Source organism: Callithrix jacchus, chromosome 13, assembly GCF_049354715.1.
Source record: "Callithrix jacchus isolate 240 chromosome 13, calJac240_pri, whole genome shotgun sequence".
Classification (NCBI taxonomy): domain Eukaryota; kingdom Metazoa; phylum Chordata; class Mammalia; order Primates; family Cebidae; genus Callithrix; species Callithrix jacchus.
This window is the reverse complement of record NC_133514.1, coordinates 26,008,635-26,031,018: the sequence shown is the minus strand read 5'-3', so window position 1 is coordinate 26,031,018 and position 22,384 is coordinate 26,008,635. Positions and strand designations below refer to the sequence as shown.

General features: G+C 35.5%; 1 protein-coding gene across 8 annotated transcripts in view; it reads left to right on the top strand.

Moving 5' to 3' along the window:
• The window catches only part of TUSC3 (tumor suppressor candidate 3), a 205,419-nt gene that overhangs the window by 51,858 nt on the left and 131,177 nt on the right, over positions 1–22,384 (top strand). For all 8 annotated transcript variants that reach the window (XR_013525572.1, XR_008475907.2, XR_013525573.1 and 5 more), the window contains exon 2: positions 13,164–13,333. Coding sequence is in view for 4 of the 8 variants with exons in the window: in XM_008979244.5 (XP_008977492.1) it covers positions 13,164–13,333 (170 nt within the window). In the remaining 4 variants the exon portion in view is untranslated. The remainder of the gene's footprint in view (positions 1–13,163; positions 13,334–22,384) is intronic.

The window sequence follows — 22,384 nt, the reverse complement described above, 5'->3', positions numbered from 1 at the left end:
TACTTCATAGTATACCTTGAAATTCATAAAATTACATAAATTCATTGATCCAATTTTATTTTACTACAAGTATCAAATGGAAAATATTTCAATATACTGCATGATGTTTTCTTTGATATTAGTTAAGGTACAGCAACATCTAACATTATAATTCTTAAAATTCTTACTGCCAGGGAATAATTAAATTTCTCATGGAGAAACTATTATGATATTTTCAATGTAGAATTTAATGTTGATGTGTTTATGTGAATTTACTACTTCCTTTATTAAATTTTATGAATAAGGAAATTCTAGCAGACTTAAAATTTATATTGAAATATGAATTTAACATGTGGCAACAGTTATTCTTAAGTTCTTAAGGTTGTACTGTTAAGTGACATATATATGCAAGTTTCAGAAACAGTTGTTACTTCAAAATATTCTGTTTTGCTTTTGAACCAGAGAATAAATAGAGCAAAGAGACTGGCAAATTAAAGCAAACCCCCTTAAAAAAGTGACATTTGAATAGGACTACTGCGTTATCAATTTCTATATTAGAGCGAAAAAGTTTTACAAATTTTCCATTCATTCAGCAGAGGTATAGAGAGAACTTGAGGGCCCGCTCTATTAAGAAAAAAAGTTCACTTAATTGAATATTGTAGTACTATCAACTGAAAGCTTCTCTTTCAAGAAAAGTATGTCAGAATAACCTAATTTTTCCATTTCTCATTGGATAACTTTACACAAACAAAAGACCTTTAGGATATTCCCAGAGGTGGAATTGGTTTGGGATTTTATAGTATTTCTTTCTTTAATTTTATAGTGTTCTATATCAAATACTTTAAAGAACTTTCAATATGATTTATTTAGTGCATTTTGATTCTCTCACCTTTTTACTTTTGAAAGTAATGATAATTGTTTTCTGATCAACTGCTGATTACATTTTCTCTAGAGATACCATGATTTGCTGAGTTTAACTGATTAACTTCTTGGAATTTTTGCTTTCTTTATGGCACTGTTCTATGCATTTTATATTTTTGACTAAAATGGTCTGTTTGTTTTATTTATTGTATAGCACATTGTGGTCTTTTAAGTGCCTTCAAAGATGCTGGTGGTCTTTAGTGAACAATCAGTTTATAATGTAGATGAGGTGGTACAGTACTTAATCTCTAGTTTTTTGGTTTCTAGAAGCATTAATTTCCCTCTTTATTTTTAAATCTGAGAACTATGACATAATATTAAGACATACGAATATGGATTTTTAAGATCAAATTTCAGACATGGAAGATAACTTTTCTACTAAAAGCAAAACGTTATGCATCTGGCTGCTTATGTTTGGTTTATCACTGGGTTTTGATTGAACTCCTTAAATATTAAAGTTTTGAAAAGTAAAGGCTTCTTTTCCTTTCATCGGCTCCGCTAAAAATATGAGAACAGAAGGGATCATGAAATTGTTTCTCTGTGTTACCAGTTGATATCTTCAACATGTTCCTCTTATTTTCAGATCTACATGTTGTGAATTACTATAAGCAAGTTATGGCTGTTTTGATGATTATCTGCTACTCAGCAGGTATCTGAATGAGTATTATATAGGTGACTGGTAAACACTTGAATAGTTGTCCCTCTGGTAGGCGGCATCTTGGTTAAAGATATGAGACTACATATCTTTCCTTGGTACATCTGGTCATCATTAGAATGTTCCTAGGGATAAAATATTGAAACTAACAAAAAAGAGTGACTAGGCCAGGTGCGGTGGCTCATGCCTGTTATCCCAGCACTTTGGGAGGCCAAGGTGGGCAGATTCTCTGAGTTTGGGAGTTCACGACCAGCCTGGGCAATGGAGTGAAACCCCATCTCTACTAAAAAAAAAAAAGAATTAGCCGGGCATGGCAACTTGTGCCTGTAGTCCCAGCTACTTGTGAGGCTGAGGCAGGAGAATTGCTTCAGCCCAGAAGGTGCAGGTTGCAGTGAGCTAAGGTTGCAGTGAGCTGAGATCTCACCACTGCACTCCAGCTTGGGCGACAGAGTGAGACTCCATCTCAAAAAAATGGGGTAAAAAATGTTAGAGTAATGAGCGCTTATTCTATTTAAGCTTCTCTTTGGAATGAGCCATCTTATTACATATTTTTTAATGCAGTCTACTATTTCTTGTATTTTTGGTTATAAATTGGTTATAGTAAGATGTGAATTGAGAAAAAATTGTGTGATGTCATAATTTGGAGATTGGTACATAGATTATGCTAGTTTGTTTATTATAGTGAATTGCTGTAAAGTTAAACTTTCATAAAATATTAAGATAAAAATGTAAGAAGGAAGTAATAAAAAAAGAGGAATCGGCATCTGAACTTAATATGACTGATTTTATTAACTTCATTAATAGAGATGACCTGCTAACCTTTTTTATAAAGTAACAAGGAAGGGCCGGGTGCGGTGGCTCACGCCTGTAATCCCAGCACTTTGGGAGGCCGAGGTGGGTGGATCACGAGGTGAAGAGATCGAGACCATCCTGGTCAACATGGTGAAACCCCGTCTCTACTAAAAATTCAAAAACTTAGCTGGGCATGGTGGCGTGTGCCTGTAATCCCAGCTACTCGGGAGGCTGAGGCAGGAGAATTGCCTGATCCCAGGAAGCGGAGGTTGTGGTGAGCTGAGATCGCGCCATTGCACTCCAGCCCGGGTAACAAGAGCGAAACTCCGTCTCAAAAAAAAAAAGTAACAAGGACGGAGATTTTTGATGTTTGTTTCTGTTTTTTTTTTTTTTTTTTTTTTTTTAAGATTCTAAGTTACAGATTTTTTTTCCTTTTCTGATGTGATTTATGGCATCTTTGTCTCTGTATTCCATCCTTGCATCAGTAACAGAGAAAGCCAACTGTTCACGCACTCTTTAATGATAGGACCAGTCTAGGCTTCGGAATCTTCTGCATGAATTTAAAGTAGCCACAGAATTGTTCACACACTGATGTTCTCTGTGAGCATTAGTTAATGTTCACAGAAACAATATATTCTTTACCATCTCTTCCTTGTTGACACTAACCCATTTACTTAACAGCAAAGCTACAACCATCACACATCAATATAAGCCATATTTTATAAATACATATATATGATGTATGTATTATATATATGTGTGTGTGTGTATACACATGCACACTTTTTAGTGCTAGAGCTTATTTGCTTTAAGGCCTTGAAAGTAGGCTCTGTCTTCTCTCATATTCCCCAAATTTGGCACAATGTATCTTCTTATGTAGCATGTATTTTAACAGTGCTTTTATTTAAAAAATAAATTTAACACAGTGCTTCTCTTGTAATAAATGCTCAGAAACATTAGGTAACTCTGAGATTGAAGGTAGTAATGATATTTTTAAAAATTCTCACTACAGATATTTTTTTTTAGCACACTCATCTGTGTTGTTGATAGATCATGACCTGAAGAGAAGGAAAAGAAATGTGAGCGTCTTATCATTTGTAAGATGCTATGCTAGGAGTTTTCCATACATTAGCCCATGTAATTTTGCCAACATCTTTGTTTTGGGAAATTTGAATTTTACAGATGAAGAAACAGAATCAGAGAAATGATAGGGTCAAATTATATTAAATATAAATGCAGAGTTATCATTTGAATTTAAGCCTTCAGATCCTTTGTCTTTATAAAATTAAATGAATACTTACATGGTTTAGCTGTGTCTCCACCCAAATCTCACCTTGAATTTTAATAATCCCCGAATGTCAAGAGTGGGACAAGCTCGAGATAATTGAATCATGAGGGCAGTTTCCCCCATACTGTTCTTGTGGTAGTGAATAAGTCTCATGAGATGTGATGGTTTTATAAAGGGGAGGTTCCCTGTGTATGCTGTCTCTTGCCTGCTGCCATGTAAGGTGTCCCTTTGATGTTCCTTGTCTTCTGCCAGGATTGTGAGGTCTCCCCAGCCATGTGGAACTGTGAGTCCGTTGAACCTCTTTTCTTTATAAATTACCCAGGCTCAGGTATGTCTTGATTAGCAGTGTGAAAACAGATTAATAGAAACACAGATAGTATTATCTCAGTTTTTGTAAGGGTTACATAGATATTTCTTTTTTTCCTTAACTACAGAACAGTCCCTTTAAGCATGAACTTTTTTGACCCAAGCTGTGTTCTTTGCTGGGAATAGGGAGCAGAGATTCATGAGCAGAATTCTCTTCAGAAGGCCAAAAGGGACACCCGAACAGAGAAGTTTGAATTATGCCTTTGAGATCTACTTTGGAGATTCATTCATTTTCCCTGTGTTATCCCCCATGTGTACAGGAAATATACATTTGCTAAGCTTCTGTTGTTTTGTTAATTTTTTTTGTGGGGGTGGGGGTCTGAGTTAAGAACTGTGAAGAATAGGAGAGAAAATTATTTTTTCTCCCCTGCAAGACTTTTGAGAATTTTCAGATTATTTAGTACCAAAGTTAAAGTTTCTGAGAAAAATAAGCATTTTCACTGCATTAGCTCAAACATGTATTATTTTTATTAAGGTTTTTGTTTTTTTTAATCACCTCATCGAAGCACTGAGTCTATGAGGACAAGCAGAGAATAAATAATCTAGGCTGAGATGGGGCTCTTTAGTGTTGGATGAGGCTCACTTATGCCCGCTGGCCTTTATGTAGGTATGTTTTACATTTCTTGACGTACACTCATTTAAGAGTACAATTAAATGATTTTCAGTGACTTTAGTGAGTGGTACAACCATCACTATTTTTAGAACATTTTATCTCTTCATTGAGATATTCGTGCCTGTTTACAGTTAATCCCTATTCTTACCTCCAGGCCCAGACAACTGCTTATCTACTTCTTATCTTTATAAGTTTGCCTTTAGAGACATTTTATATAAATGGAAGAATACAATGTGTAGTCTCTTGTGTCTGGCTTCTTTCCATGAGTACAGTGTTTCTGAGATTTATCCATGTTGTAGCAGTTAGCATAATTTTGCTGCTTTTTATTTCCCAGCAGTATTCCATTGTGTGGACATACCACATTTTGTTTATCAATTCAACAGTTGATAGACAGTTGGGTTTTCATGACATTTAAATTTAAAATCATGCTTGTACAAATTTGTAAATTGCTTTGAATCTAGTAATTGGTGAAATGCCAGATTATTATTATTTTTTGCTAAGGATATAGTTACATAATAGTTTATACATGAAACAGACTCCTTGGGTTAGAATTGAAATTTCCAATTACTCTTTATATGTATTGAAAGTACAGAAGTACAGCTATTCAGGCCATTATTAAAGAGAGCAAACAAAACAAAGCAAAATTCTAACAAGGATGTGTAGTAAAGGGAACTCTTATACACTATTGGTGGGAATGTGAATTAGTACAGCCATTATGGAAAACAGTATAGAGATTTCTTTAAAAACTAAAAATAGAACAACCATACTCTTGAGCAATCCCACTGATGGGTATTTATCCAAAGGAAAGGAAATTGGCATATCGAAGAAATACCTGTACTCTCACGTTTACTGAAGCATTATTCCCAATACCCAGGATGTGGAATCAACCTAAGTTTCTGTCACCAGATGAATGGATAACAAAAATGTGGTATATACACAATGGAATGCTATTCAGCTGTAAGAAGGAATGAAATCCTGGCATTCGCAGCAACATGGGTGAGCTTAGATGACATTGTGTTACATGGAATAAGCCAGGCACAAAAAGACAAACATCACATGTTCTCACTCATATGGGAGCTAAAAAGAAACCAAAAACCAGATTGAGCTCACAGAAGTAGAGATAGAGGACAGGAAAAATAGGCAGAGCGGGGAGGATAGAAAGAGGTCATTTAGCCACAAAATTAAAGTTAGATAAGGATGAGTAAGTTATAATATTCTGTAGCAGTGTAGGATGAATATAGTTAACACTAACTTATTATATATGTTCAAAAAGCGAGAAGGGAGGATTTCACATGTTCGCAGCACAAGGAAATGATAAATGTTCGGGTTGATAAATATTCTAATTACCCTGATTTAAATCATTACACATTGTATAACATATAGAAATATCCCTCTATACCCATAAATATGCGTAATTATTATGTTTCAACTAAAATGGAAAAAAAATACAGCACGTTTATACACTAAAATACTATAAAATTACTGTAAAAATGAGTTAAACCCATAAGTACTGAAATGAGAAAATGAGGAGAGGCTGGTTAGTGGATATAAACGTGGTTAGATAGAAGGAATAAGTTCCACAGTTCAGTCACTTGAACTTCTGGACTCAAGTGATCCCCTGGTCTCAGCCTTTTGTATAGCTAGGACTACACACACCATGAAGGTTGGCTAGTTTTTTAAAAAATTTCACTCTCCGCAGCCTGGGCTGGTGAAGGGTAAGTTCTAATGGTTGATAACAGAGTAGGAAAGTAGAATAAGAGTCGATAATTTAGTGTGGTATAGGAATAGGTTCAGAAGTGAAGACTCCAGAAGAAAAAAAGGAGAGATCTGGATTTTTTTGCTTTTTTTCAATAGTGACTAATTTCTATTTCAGAAGTTTATAGTGACATGTATTTTTTATATGAAATTTACTCCTAGAAATTTGCATATTATATATGTGTTTTAGAATATCAGGCTGGGTACAGTGGCTCACAACTGTAATCCCAGCACTTTGGGAGGCCAAGGCAGGTGGATCACCTAAAGTCAGGAATTGGAGACCAGCCTGGCCAACATGGTGAAACCCTGTCTCTATTAAAAATACAAAAATTATTAATGCCAGGAGTGATGGTGATAGTGCATGCCTGTAATCCCCACTACTCACAAAGCTGAGGTAGGAGAATCGCTTGAACCTGGAGTTGGAGGTTACAGTGAGCTGAGATAGCGCCACTGTACTCCAGCCTGGTTGACAGAGCGAGGCTCCATCTCAAAAAAAAAAAAATTAATTGTTCTGGCTGTACTGTGGGTGACGGGAAGGAGAGAGTGCTGTAACCATCCTTGGGGGCTCAGACATCCAGATTTCATGGGCAAGAGCCATGACACTCCTGGGCTTTGCCCTTGCTGGTGTGTCTGAATTTTTAGGTGCTGCAGCATTCCTTGCCCAGCCACAGGCCAAGCACAGAGCCGCAGTGGATGCCAAATCTGGGCCAGTAGCATGAGACGAGAGTAGCCTGCAGGGCCCACTGGGCAGAACAAGCCCAGCCCTGAGCCCATTGAAGCTGAGCAGAGGCACTGCCTGCCACAGAGATTTCCGGTTAGGGAAGTGGCACCCAGAGAATCCTGTGTAATCAGCAAACAGGGAGGAAATATATGTACACAAATCCACTCATTCATACATGTCTATATTTGTTTCTGTATCTGTCTGCAAAATATCTGAAAAAATTACGTATTTTATATATATGTAATTTTGTATACACATAAAATATTTTATATATAATAAAAATGCATATACATATATATGTATATATATACATTTTCCCCCCATTTTTAAAAGCCACAGGTTAATGTGGAGGCCTCCACCTCCTATCCAGTGTCACAAGATTCATTCTGGCCCTCCCCCTTTCCTTATTTGTGAGGAAATACATACCCCTATGAGAAACAAAAATAAGTATGTTATTTGTGTACAGTTTTTTTTTCTACTTGGCTTTAAGAATATCCAGTCAAATATTGTTTTTCAATGTTATGTTAGTAATGCAGTTGAGTTCACTTGTTACAGTTTTGTTTTCATTTTGGAACCATCCTCCCAACCAGGTTGATCATTTAAAAAACATACAAGGCAAAAATCATTTTTGTGTTGTCTACTGTTGTGTTGGTTAAAGACAGGGATACGTTCTGAGAAATGTGTCATGTGGAAACATCATGGAGTATACATACAAACCTAGATGGTACAGTCTACTACACACCTAGGCTGTGCAGTATAGCTCCTGAGGTACAAAGCTGTGCACCGTGGTCCTCTACTAAATACTGTAGGCATTTGTAACACAGTAATCAGTGTTTTTATATCTAACCATGTCTAAATATAGAAATGGTATGGTAAAAATATGGTATAAAAGATGAAAAATGGTCCACCTGTCTAGGGCACTCTCCATGAATGGAGCTTTCAGGCCTGAAAGTTGCTCTGGGTGAATTTTTTACTTTGTAAACTTTTTAATTTTTTTTTACTTTTTGACTCTTGTAATAAACTGTTAGGTTAAAATACAAAAATATTTTCATGTCCTTATTCTGTAAACTTTTTTCTAAGTTTTAAAAACTTCTTACAGTTTATTGTTAAAAACTAAGACACACACACATTAGCCTTGGCTAATCCTCACGACACAGGGTCAAGATTATCTGCATCACTCTCTTCCACTTCCATATCTTGTCCCACTGGGAGGTCTTCAGGTGCGGTAACAGACGTGAAACTGTCATCTCCTAGGATAACATCCTCTTCTGGATACCTCATACAGGACCTGCCTGAGGCTGTTTTACAGTTAACTTAAAAAAAATTAGCAGAAGGAGTACAGTCTAAAGATAAAAAGTATAGTATAGTAAATTCATAAAGCCAGTAGCAAAGTTGTTTATTATCAAGTATTGTATACTGTACATAATTGCATATGCTGTATTCTTACATGTTTGGCAGCCAGTAGATTTGTTTATGCCGGCATCACCACAAACACAGGAGTAATGCATTGTGCAGCAGTGTTACCATGGCTACCCATCATCATTAGGAGATAAGAATTTTTCAGCCCCATTATAATCTTATGGGACCATCTTTGTATATGGAGTCTGTTGTTGACTGATTCATGTCACTGTGTTCCACATGACTGTATTTCTGTGGGTTTTGACAAATGCACACTCATGGCTCTACCACTAGTCCTGAGTCAGAACACTTCCATTACCTTATATGCTGTGTTTTGGAAGAAATTATTATTGTTATTATTATTACTTTTTTTTAGAACACACCCTGCTTATAGGTCATGACCTACTTGTACTTTTCAACATATACCTTCTCCCCATCAACGCACACATACACCCTACTTAGACTGGTCTTGTCTCTGTTTTGTTAAGGCTGTGATTGTTTGTTCGTTTGGAAGAAATTATGAAAAGTTGTTTCATACTTACAAATCAAAGAAAAAAGTTTTTGTGTATTTTACTGATATTCTAGGTTGGTTAAAGGGAGAGATGTGTTTGAATAATCAGGCAGTTAGGATTCTAAGAGAAGAGAAGAGAGATTTCAGTTCTTCCTTTCACTATGATTTGGTATTTATTGTTATTATAGAACATGGATTTGTTTTTCCTGCTTTTAAATAATTGATATTTTTCATATAATAGAGACTTTTTAAAGATAAATAATTCACAAAATGTAATCAAATACAGTATATGCTTTTAAAATGCTACTTTTCTCAGTTCTAGTTGCTCTCTGCTCTTCCTTGTTCACCCCATAAGCAAAAAGAAAAACAATTTAGAAGTGACAAAATTTTATCCTACTATTGTTTTAGTATTGATTAGTCTGGAAAGAGTTTTATGCCACATATTTTTATCTCTTATGTAGGACAGATTTTATTTATGAGTAGATCTAGGATAAAAGACATGAGATATAATTAGTAAGAAAGAGAATTCTAGCATTTGGAATTGTGAAAAATGGCTCAATTTTGCCAGAAATAACAGTGCAAGGCTGAGGCATGAGAATCGTTTGAACCCTCGAGGTAGAGGTTGTGGTTTGCTGAGATTAAGCCCTTGTATTCCAGCCTGGGTGACAGAGGGAGGCTGTTTCAGAAAACAAACAAACAAACTGCAAATTAAAATAAAATACCATTTTCACCTACTGATTTGGAGGTGTGAGTGCCTATGTCTATACCATAAAGAGATACAGAAAATGAGTAAGAATGAATACCCTAGTCTGGTAAGGGTATACTGAATCTCACACTCTAATATATTAATGAACTGCAGATAGCATTGGCATTTAAGGAAAGTGTAGTCACAGAAACGAAAAACACCAGTTTGTCGGACTGATGCAAAATTATGGGACTAATGGGCATTTTCTTTAAAATTTTTTTCCAGAATATTTGTAATGGGAAAATTACATATAGTTGGAATTCTACATTTTTCAAGACATGATTGTATAAAAGTTATATTTTGCTTTGATTTTTTAATATTAAACATGACTGTGTACCCTGAAATCTGTAGCACAGTGGTTTTCAATATTTAGAAAAATGAAATATTTATATTTGCCTAATTTTGAAGGAATATAGTAACTGTATGGTAACTAGAAGTGTACTACAAAAAGGATTTCAGTTAAGCCAAGTAATGAGTATTCATTTTTGTGTTTTGTTTTTTAAAGACACGTGTAATTTAACCTAGTCCCTTGTTACTTAAATAAGAAATATTCCTCTCTAAGAAATTTTCATTCGTGATCAGGGTTGTAAATGAGTTTCGTTATACCTTGAAGGTGGTAAGCATGGGAAATAGGAGTACCAGACTCAGGAGTCTTATTTCTTTCAGCAGCCATGAAACTATGGCTAGCTTATTTGATAACTTAAAAGTAAAGTGAAATCTTTGGCCCTTTACAGTTATTTACTATTTTCATAGATACATTTTTGGTATGAATGGGATTTTTAAATATGAAGAACAGTAAGATTATTGTAGAAATTCAAAGAGTAATAAAAGTGCGTGTGGTGTGTGTCTGTGTGAGAGTGTGTTGTCCATGTATTTAATAAGAAAAGTATGCCAAAATACTGAGGTAACTCATAGGTAAGTAACTTTCTTAGAGCAGTTCCCTTCTGCTCTCTTTAGTGGATTACCCTGCTTGATTTCCATTCTTTTCATAGAGGGTCACAGTCCCTAAATATTTAATATATTAGTATTTTATTTATATAGTTTTTATCTTACTATTTTAAAATGTTTTCAAGGCTCAAAAGAATTTACATAGTAAATTGGTTCATTGCGTGTATTGGCAAATACTGAAGAGTTTAAATTTTACTAAATGTATAACAGTTTTCTGTAAGGCAAGTACTATTACGCCTAACATGGAAAATAACCTCACTTTGCATTTTGAAGTTAAAAGTAAAAGTTCTTCTGTGTCATTTTCATCTTTGGGTATATTGATTAGGCAGAGAAATAAGTTTTCATTTTAAGTTTAATAAGATTATTATTTTACTTTGTATTATGTATGTGTATATATATAATATACATACATAAAATATATGTAAAAATATATAATACATATAAAGTACATTTCCAAGTTATATATATATAAAACTGACTGCAAATATATATATATACATGTTTACGTACATTTAGTTATATATACTATACATATATACATGTGTATATACACATATATATGTATATACATATACATACACATACACACGTGTATGTATATATATGTGTGTATATATATATAACTAAATGCAACATATATGTATGTGTGTGTGTGTGTGTGTGTGTGTGTGTGTATATGTATATGACTAAATGCAAAATAACCTCACTTTGCTTCTCAGAATTAAAAGTAAGAAAAATTAGTAAAAGTCCTTCTATGTCATTTTCAACTGTTTTGGGTATATTGATGAGGCAGAGAAATAAGTTTTCATTTTCAGTTTAATAAGCTTATTTTACTTTGGAAATGTATGTATATATAATATACATAAAATATATGTAAAAAAATATATATATTTTTAATAAAAATATACATATATATAAAGTACATTTCCAAAGTTTTATATATATATAAAACTCAGACTGCAAATATATATATATACGTATAACTAAATGCAAGTAATTTGTTTGTTTTGAGTTTAAGATCAGATTACTAGTAAGTTAAGATTACTAGTAGCCCAGCTTATGCCCTTTGGTTGTGCCAAAATTTTGTCTTTCAAGAAAACAAACACAGCCAAGTCATTAGCTATAATTTTTCTTTTTCATACAGTTAGCATGCATGCATATCTGTTCTCTCTCTACTGATTACTATGCTCTTTTTCCAGATACTTTCCTTCCCTTCCTTCCTTCCATTTCTTTCCATTTATCTTTTTTTCCTTGTTCAGGTGGGTGCAAAGCACTGCAGCAAGTCTTTTACCTTAACTCAGGGTAAGAGTTAAGGTGGCTTCTCTTCTCTCTTCTTCATGTGTTTGTGCCCAGTCTCTCTGAGTCACTTTTACTTTTTCACTTGAGAGGCAAAAGAGTTTACTTTTTTCTCTGATTTCTAGAGTAGTAGAGCTTGGTTAAATGGCACAATTCAAGCCTGTCTCTCCTAACCACTGATATTTGCTTGGTTTTCAATGGCAGGGAATTTCTTTCTTTTTTTTTTTGTAGGAATACAGTGTTGTAGAGTTGTTAACTTCTCAGACTTGAGTTTAAGTAAAATGAATGATCTTCAAGATAAGAGCCTTGTTTTATCTTTTTGTAGAGACAGGGTCTTACTATGTTGCCCAAGCTGATTTTGAATTCCTTGGGCTCAAGTGATCCTCTCACCTTGGCTTCCCAAAGTGCTAGGGGTTACACAGGTGTGAGCCACCATGCCCAGCTGTTAGAGCCTTCTATAAAGAAACTACAATGCTCTCTCCTCCCAAAACTCTCTAGGAACAGAATATTACTAGTAGCCCAGCTCCACCTGTGGTGTCTCCCAGTCTCTGTGCTTCCCAGAATAGCCACCATACTGACTTTTACCACAGTAATCAACTTTTCCTATTTTTGACTTTAATATAAGTAGAATCACATAACACTCCTGTGTATAGTTTCAGTGTTGTATTTGTGGGGGTGGTTGTGAGCCTGTAGTTTTTATTGTTTTGTTTTCCTTTTGCTGTGATGCTTGGCTAGAGTAGAGCAGTTATTATTTTGTTTTACTGGGCTTCCCCTTTCTTTGTCCTTTGGGGATAGCAAGAGCTTACTTGAGCCTTTTCTTTTTCCCTTCTGTCTGCCGCCGTTGGTGTTCTTGGATTGCGGACTTCTCTAGCAACTGGTCTGGGATATATAAGGCCAAAAAAACCTGAATATTAGGAAAATATATGTCTTTTCTACCTTTCTTGGGGCAGAAATATGGTTTCACTTTTAACTTTTTTATAAACTTGCATATCATTAGAAAAAAAATTTTTTATACATTTATGATCAGTTAACAGTGAATATATTCACCAAAGCAAGGTCTTTTAACAGAAGTTAATTTGGGGTAAAATATAATCTCATGCAATTTTGTTTATATGAAATTCAAACAAAAGGACTTTGACTCTTAGTAAATGTAAATTTCTGTGGTTTACTTACAGAATCTTCTAGCTGAAAAAGTAGAGCAGCTGATGGAATGGAGTTCCAGACGCTCAATCTTCCGAATGAATGGTGATAAATTCCGAAAATTTATAAAGGCCCCACCTCGGAACTATTCCATGATTGTTATGTTCACTGCTCTTCAGCCTCAGCGGCAGTGTTCTGTGTGCAGGTAATTTATGTTTTAAGAAATGCTAAAAACAATTATCCATGGCTTACATATATATTTTTTATGTTTAAGATATATATATGATAATTAAACAGTTGTTTAATAGTCAAATATAACTGTGCATTTAAAAATAAGCTAAAAAATCAGTGTATTTTAGAAAATGATATGGATAGGCTGATATTCTTTTAATGTGGGCAGGTAAAATATTTATTGACCAGTTGCACATATAATCATAAAACGGTTTTTTCATCTTTATATTCTGCAGATTGCCTTGTAGGTTACTCTTAATGAAGTAGCCCCCTTAAATATATTCTGTTTTAAATTTTTAATAGTGAGTACTCACTTTTACCTAGGGTAGCCAGTTTAATTTTTGATACTGCCAGTGAGTAGGAATTTTTTTCTATGCTATGGAAGTAAACAGTTTTAAATGAATGAAGTATTTGTCAGGAGGAACAAATTAAAGAAAGCTTTGGACAAATATACATACTTGGCCAAAAGCATACAGCAAATACTTTTTTAAATCAAAATTTTTATTTTGAGGTTAATTGTAGGTACACATCTTTTATCCAGTTTCCTCCAGTGGTAACCAAGATGTAAAGATGCGTTTCCAGAAATATTTTTCAAGAAAAATTATTTAAATTATATTTCTGAATAATAATTGAAGCCTCAGAGTGAGTTGCAGATGCACAAGAAAGCCACCTTGTCATTTCTGGCCATCTTGGTTTTATTTTCACCTGAATTAGTACTTTACTCCCGGGTCCTTCTGTGTCAGTGTACTTGTGGACCACTTTTATACCACTGCCGAATGTTTATCATTGTATGGAATCTTTGAAAAGTTCATAGTTAAAATTTAAAAATCATAGGACTTTCCTTTTTGAGACTTTCCTGCTTTTTTCTTTTCTTTAAGAAAAAGCAAAATTTTCTTCTTGAGTTAACTTGCACTTAGATTCTTCAGTTGATATTCCTTGCTTAAGGACTGGTGAATGAGCTTTTGGCTTCCTTGTAAGCCCTTTTAGCAGATAATTCTGCTCTTCTTTCACACAGTCAGTTTATTCACAAATTTCTGAATTCAATTCTCACCTCCCTCAGTGCTAACATCACACTCCTTGGCCAAATAAAGTTGTTAATTAAGACTACTCGATATAATTCTCACCTCCCTTAAGTGTTAACTCCAAACTTTTTAAAAAATCAAATTATACTGTAGAGAATATTCTTCATAATTGCTAACTCTTTTAGATGTATTCTCCTACAAAATTACTTATCTCTTCCAGGGTTTATTATAAATTCTAAGAACAAAATACCCTCATCGAGGGATATTATTATGGATCAGTAGATCTAAGAAGAATATTCAGTTTAAGAGAAATAAAAAACTGTATGTAGAATCAAGTGAGTTGCATGTATAACCAAAGTTTTGGTGATGCGTTGGAGATTAATGTATTGTTGGACTCCAGTTAAATGAAAAATGGGTAAATTACAAATTATTTGAAAAGAGTGATGAATAACTTATTTCATTGACATATTAGATATTAACTAACATCCATTCTCCCCCAACAAAATAAAATTATTGTTTATTATGTGTAAACTATTGAGGATGGTATGTGAAGTCTCTTGTATATACAATATATATATATGTATGTATATATATGTGTGTCTATATAAAATCGTGATTCTCATTATTTTGAAAGTTAGATATGAAAAAAGTTCATTTCATAGATGTGAGTTTTAAAGCTGAGAGATTATAATTTATCCAAAGTAACACAGCTAGTACCTGTTCACGGTTGCGATTTGTGACTCCAGAGCTATTAAAATTTAATGCTTTTCTTAAGTGCACATATTCATTATTGTCTTTATTCTGTGAACTGTAATTGTGTCTTGCTTTTGTATTCCCAGCTAAGATTATTAGCATCTTAGGACAGTGATCCATCTGCCAGCATATTCTAAACTCATATGATCATGAGAAGGTTTTATTCAGGGGTGCATCTCGCAATGCATGATTATAGCAGGCTAAAATCATGTGGAAAAGAGCCTATCACCCTTTTGTTTCGTTTGAGAGAGGTCACACCTCTCATGGGATTAGAGTCTAAAATTAACAGATAAGGTGAAACTTGGGTTCGATAAAATTGCCCTTGTACATCACGTAAAGCAATGTAAGTATATTGCTTGATTTGGGTTTGGTACTACAACCCTTATCATTTCTTCTATACCTTTGGTAATTTTTCTTCATGGCCCTTAATTTTTAAGTTTCCTTCATTTGCTTGCCTACCTGAACAAGGTATTTTACCTCTTTGTCAAGACTGGGAAGTTGTCATGCTGTTTACACATTCTTTTTCTGGTTTGACTAATGCGAGAAACATTTCTGGCTTGAGTGAATTATACCTGTTTGGTATAAATGATGCCCTCAAGTTATTGCTGAGCTATGTAGTTTAATTTTTTTAAATGTTTTATGTTGAACAAGGCATATGATATAACTTCACTGTGTTAACTTTCTTCCCAGGTATCTCCTCCTCAGACAGGATAATCCCAACATTTTTACTGTTTTCAACAAACATTGATATTATATGTATGACACTGTAGCATTCCTTGAATTCTTTTCTATATTCTATATTTTTTCCATTTAAAGTCCAGCTGTAGTCTCTTCGTCTTTTTAATTTCAGACTTACAGAAAAATGAAACTAATACAGTGGACACCTGTGCTACCCTTTACCAAGATTTACTAATTATTAACATTTTGCTACTTTGCATTTTGAGGTAAAAAATTAGTCAAATGTTAGCAAAAAAGTACCTATGAGTTACATACATCATGGAATATCATCCCTAAATACTTCAGGAATGCATCTCTTAAGTTTAAGCCTATTTATTTTTTCTTTTTAAGACAGTCTGGCTGTGTCGCCCAGCCTGGAGTGCGGTGGCAGGGCCATGACTCACTGCAACCTCTGCCTCCTAGGTTCAAGCGATTCTCCTGCCTCAGCCCCCCAAGTAGCTGGGACTACAGGCGCCCACGACCACACCTGGTAATTTTTTTTTTTTTGTATGTTTAGGAGAGATGAGGTTTCACTATGTTGGCCAGGCTAGTCTTGAACCCTTGACCTCATGATCCCCTCACCTTGGCCTCCCATAGGGCTGGGATAACAGGCGTGAGCCACCGTGCCCAGCCAAGACTATTCTTATATAATTAGAACACCATTTTAACTTTAAAGTAATTAATATTAGTTCAATTATCTAATCTTATTATACAGTTCATATTTAAATTTTACATTTGTCTCCAAAATGTCTTTTATTTCCCTCCCCTAGCCCTCTGCCATATGAGATCCAGTTAAGGTTCATCTGTTACGTTTGATTGTTACACCTCTTTTTTTTAATCTGCAACATTTCTACACTTTAAAAAAAAAGTCTTTCTTTTAATGACATTGACTTTCTTTTTTTTCCCTCAGGAATCCAAGCTACTTGTCTTTTATAGTGTCCCATGCTCTGGATTTGTCTGATTGTTTCTTCATGATTATATTCAGGGGAAGAGCACTGTAGCAGTTAGTTGGAATACTTCTTATTGTATATTATCTTGAGGCCCATAATAATAGCTTGTTCATGCACCAGTGCTGAGATTGATCACTTGATTAGGGTGATGGTTGTTAGATCTCTCCATTGTACAAGGATTTTTTTTTTCTATTGTAGTAAGTATTTGGGGAGATAAGGCTTGGGAGGAAGGATACAGGGCAATCATGTGAATATCCTGTACCTCAGTATTTTTTTTACCCAGCACTTGCAGCATTCATTGATAATCCATGCCTGAACTTGATATTACATAAGTGATTGTGAAATGGAGATTTTAAAATTATGTCAATTCTTCTACGTTAGTTAGTTGACTTTCTTCTGTAAAGGCAAACTTTTCCAACCTCATTTACCTTTGTTTTGAGCATTTCAACTCAAAGATTCTTTTCATGTCCTAATCCATTACTAAAAGACTCTTTTCATTTGTTATTCTTCTTCATGTTTAGATTGTCCTAAATTTGACATTGAGAACCAATTCCTACGTCATGGCATATCTCCTTTAGTCTACTCTGTGACACAAGATAGTCTGACCTTACTTTGTATATTCTCTTGTCATGGAACTGTAATCGGCACTTTTTTCAAGGAGCCCTGGTTCCTCTTAGTAGGAAATGATATTTAGAAAGCAAAGGCTTAGCTAGGTTTACTCTTTACTGCTGAGGTAGTGTTATTACTTTGAGGCCTTTTTAGTAGACAGAGCTAAGAGATGTGGTTGTGTGAACACTGTGTGTGTGTGTGTGTGTGTGTGTGTGTGCGTGTGTGCGTGTGTGCGTGTGTGTGTGTATATACATGCATATATTTTTAAATTATGACTTCAATTAGATATTTACTGTAGCAGAACATTACATGTTTTCTTCTCTCTCAGTTTTTTTCTGCTTGGCCTGAGGCATTTGAACAGGTATAACAGGATCTGTCTTGGTCCATAGAGAAGAAGTCTAGTGTAGTTCTCTCATCCATAACAACTAAGTGAGTTGAAGCTGATGTGAATGCCTCAGTGAGTTGAGACTGAAGTGGTATTATTGATCCCTTCAGAAAGTCAGTGATAAATTTCTCACCACCTGTTACAGGTGGAATTATTTCTTTTCAAAAAGATATGCTGAATTCTTAACCCCCAAGTATCCCAGAATGTGGCCTCATTTGGAAATAGGATAGTTACAGATGTAATTAGTTAAGATGAGGTGATACTCAGGGAGGGCAGGTCTTTAATCCAATATGAGTGATGCTATATTGGTGGAAGAGGGCAATTTTGTTACCAAATTTTATTTTAGTACATTATTATAGATACACAGGGAGGATGCCTCGTGGTGGCAGAGATAGGGAAATGGAATGATTTAGCTGAAAGCCAGAGAATGTCAAGTATTGACAGTCACCACCAGATGCTAGGAAGAGGCAAGGAAATACTCTTTTCTTCAGTTTTCATGGCCCTATGGATACCTTGATTTCAGACTTCTAGCCTCCAGAACTATAAGGTTTTTTTTTGTTGTTTAAGCCATCCAGTTTGTGATACTTGTTATGGCCACCCTAAGAAACTAATACACCACTTTTTACTAACTGGATGAATCTCACCATAGACAAAACATCCCACAGGGGATGCATAAACACAAGTCATTATCCCTCTGGGGTAGCTCCCCCAAGTAACTGAAGGCCAGCCTCATTTTACAGGGTTCTCTACAGTGATCTGAGGGCTATATGCTTCCATAAACACTTGAAGGTATCTTATAATCCATACCTAGGTATAGTTCATCATACCTAGTGTGGTATTGGAGCAAAGAGAAGATAATATTAAACTTTTGTATGAGAAGTACAGCCCTGGGGAGTGTATATAGTGCCTTTATGAAGTTTTGCTTAAAACTGTCGAGGTCTCACAAATGGGACCTTCATCATTAAGAAACCCAGGTTGGCAGTGCCTCCAGTGTAGTCTCTTGGCTGGCTGGTAGACTTTGTGTCTCCCAACTGCGTTTGGATGATTACATTGTGTCCACAATTCTAGACAGACTGGCAGGGAATAGTCTAACCTGTCTTACTCATCTGTGCCAGTAACAGGCCATCCTTTGTTCCTTCTAAGAAAGACTGAGCTATGGCCATGGGAATGGGGCCGAGAGAAACATGAGAGGAAGGGTAATTGATATTTTGTGTGGAAGCTAGGGTCTTCCATTAACATTTTCCATAAATTCCTTCTTGAGTTTAAGAATGACCAAGTTTGTTCAGACCCCACTGGTGGAAGATGGCAGATCCAGCAGGATGGTTTCAGAGAGCTCCAAAAAACACCAACCAGTGTGTTTTCTTTGGTGAGAAAGTCTTCAAAGGTGGTTCTGAAAGACAAAAGATTTTCATATCTCTCCCTCTACATCTAGGATCTGAATTTTCATCTACACATACTAGAATTTTTCTTGCCTTCATAAAATAAGTGTCTCCATCTGAGTATCTGTAACTTCACTTTTTCTCCAGTTATCCCCTCCTCACATCCAGATTATTGGATGTTCATCTGGAGAGTTTTAATATGAAAGAAATAAGGGCATTTTAATGAAATTTATAAAGATATAAATTAATAGGATATAAATTAATAGGATATAATTTAATGAAATTATCCTTCACTTTGGCCTTTGTAGGCTTCTGGAGGAGGGCTTAGTGTGCAATATTCTCAGCCGTGTGGTCATTATCCTTATTAACTAAGACCATGTCAGTAAAACAAGAGAACCCAGTGATCAAACCCATATAAAATTAGGATTTCCTAAGCCTTTAAACAACAACAACAACAACAACAACTAGGCTGCCACCAAGGGGATATATGGGTTGAGTTTCCTCAAGGTAGCTGTCAAGGGTGGAAAGGAAGCATTATACCCAGGAATGGTAAGGACAGAATCTTGAATTTTCAGATACATCTGAATAATGCCCACATCTCTTCTCCTGATCATTTATTAGGAAGCAGCCAAGAAGTGATGAACTCTTTCTTGGGATGGATGCATTTAGTCACCAAACTGCCTAGTTAAGGTGCGCGGACAAAAAGAGGAGAGGAAGTTGAGTCACATATATTTTTATGTTAATTTTTGAGGTGGCTCAAAAGCATGTCACAATGCCAGATGCTCACGGATGTTAGGGAACATGGAATAACTGCTTATGTTTTGGTGTCTTTTGTGGCAAAAGGCACAGTATTATTAGACTGTAAAATAGTCCAGAAAGTGGGAAATATGATACATTTTAATTTTAAAATTCACAGTGGAATGGCTAGAGTTAGCTATTACAATGTTCTCTAGATCTAACATGTTGTATTCTCACAGTAAGAGTCTTAATAGTAGTAAGGGACCAGTGGTAGCCCCAAGAAAAGGACAGAGGCTCATTATATCTAGTTTGCTAAGAATGGATGGGTATGATAGCCTGACCAGCATGGCTCCTTCTCCATGAGGTAAATAGGCCAGTGTTTGATAAGAGTCTCAAGTCTGCTACTCATCATAGCTTCTGCTTAAAGTTATAGTAAGGGAGCCAGGTAGCAGTGGTGGTGATCTGATAAGGTAGATTTAATCAGCAGCCTGATTCCAGGTGGTTTATCATATTATGGGTCCTCACTGTGGGCATCTACATTAGTTATTTCTTGGGGACTAGTTGGCATGTGTGATTTGTTTTCCAAAAGAGTGATATTTCAAAGAGAGGTGTCTTTATCCCTTAGTTTGTAGTCTTCAAAGTGGCAGATCATATGGTTAGGCCAGTGGCAGTAGTCAGTAAAAATGTAAGAAGATCTGTTAAAGTGGGTTCAGGACTAGGAGTACTGCCTTGAGTTCTGCTCACTGAGCGGAACAACCACACCTGCTTTTGGTATTACACAGCTGTTTCTAAGGGAAAACAGGCACAGCAGCCCATCAGACACGATCAGGTTTCCACTTTAGAATCATCGATAACCCAGGCCCAGGCATTTAGGGAACCTCTGTAAATTGAGGACTCCACTGAGCCATTGACTTTGAGTTGGGTAGCACAGTTAGGGATAAAGTTCCCTGTAAAAGAAGAGATAGCTGCTGCTTTTAATGTAAAACTGATGGGTGGCCATGTCAGCTGCACTCTTAAATTTACAATTTTCACAAGCAAAGCCTGGTGGGTGCTTCATACTTTAGTCATCAGATCCAAGTGGACGAACCCCAAAATAGAGATACTAGGCTTTATCTGTACTTGGTAGTCATGTCAGGCTGGTGCTGTCCAGAAATCAAATTGGTGTTGGTACATGGAAGACAACTCATGTTGCCCTAGGCTTTAGTCAGCAAAATTATTAGTCGTACAGTCATTAGGTTTGTGTGTCCTCAAAGGTAAAGGGCGTGCCATGGTTCACTGGACATTTGCAGTGCAGCCTTTTGGATTGGTTTCTTTTTCAGAGGACACTGATTTGTGGGTTAGTTTATATAAATGAAGAAGAATGCTCCAGTGGGAGGTTAACTTATTTCATTCAGTACCTAAAGAGTTCAGTAAGGTGTTGGGCCTTCTTTTTGGGGTCAAGTCTGAGGAAATAGCCATTTTTCTTTTACTGCAGGAGAAATTGTAGTCTGTTCACATATTCCTGGAAAATTTTATTTGGTGCTATTGAGATACTGATGCCAATCTAATTTTCTTCCTTTGAATATGATGTCTTTTTGCCTTGTGGGCCAAAGTATATTTTAAATTTTTCACTGAAGGCTGATAATTTTGCTATGCTATGTCTTAGAGTTGACTATTCTGGGTTGCCTTTTTCAGACACACAAATAACTCTTTCAGTATGTACATTTAGACTTTAATTTTAGAAATGTTATTATATTGTAGTTTAAAATATCAGTTCTATTTCATTATTTTGTTTTTCTACTTCAGGAACTCTAATTCTCCATATGTTTAATCCTTTACAATCTCTCCCATTCCCTCTTAAACCTTTATTTTGTTTTTCCTCTCTTATCTGCTTTTAATTCTATTCTTAATGTCCTTTATTTATTTTCAGTCAACTGTATTTTTCTTTGAAGATTTTGTAATGCAGACTTCATTTCTGCATGGATTCTATGTTTTGCTTTTATAAAAATATCAGTTTCCTGAGTCTTACTGTCATGTAACCTTTTTCTTTCCTTCTATTTCTAGTTGTTTAATTTCTGATTTGAGATTTTGTGTCTTCAATTGCTGGTTTAATGATACTTACTTTAGGTTGGAGTATTTTGGTTTGGTTTCTCTTCGTAGTTTTGTTTTCAGAGAAATTTTTCATCAGTTGAAGAATTTTGTTTCTTTCTGATTTCTTTTTGTAGTAGCCTTGCATAGATGCTGTTGATCATTTGCTGCTTCTTAAAATGTTTTTTTTTTTTCCCCCGTAGACGAGACCAGAAACCGTAGTTCATAGGTGGGTGGTGTTGGCTAGACTTTTGGGTGGCCTACTGATTTCTTAATGAAAGTACCCTTTCTGTTCATAAAGTGGAATAGGTTGAGTGCAGCAACCTTATTTTTCTCCTGCCGTTCCCGCCCCCCGGCACGCCTCCAGTTCGCTTCTTCCTCCCCCGCCCCTTCCTCTCTCCTCCT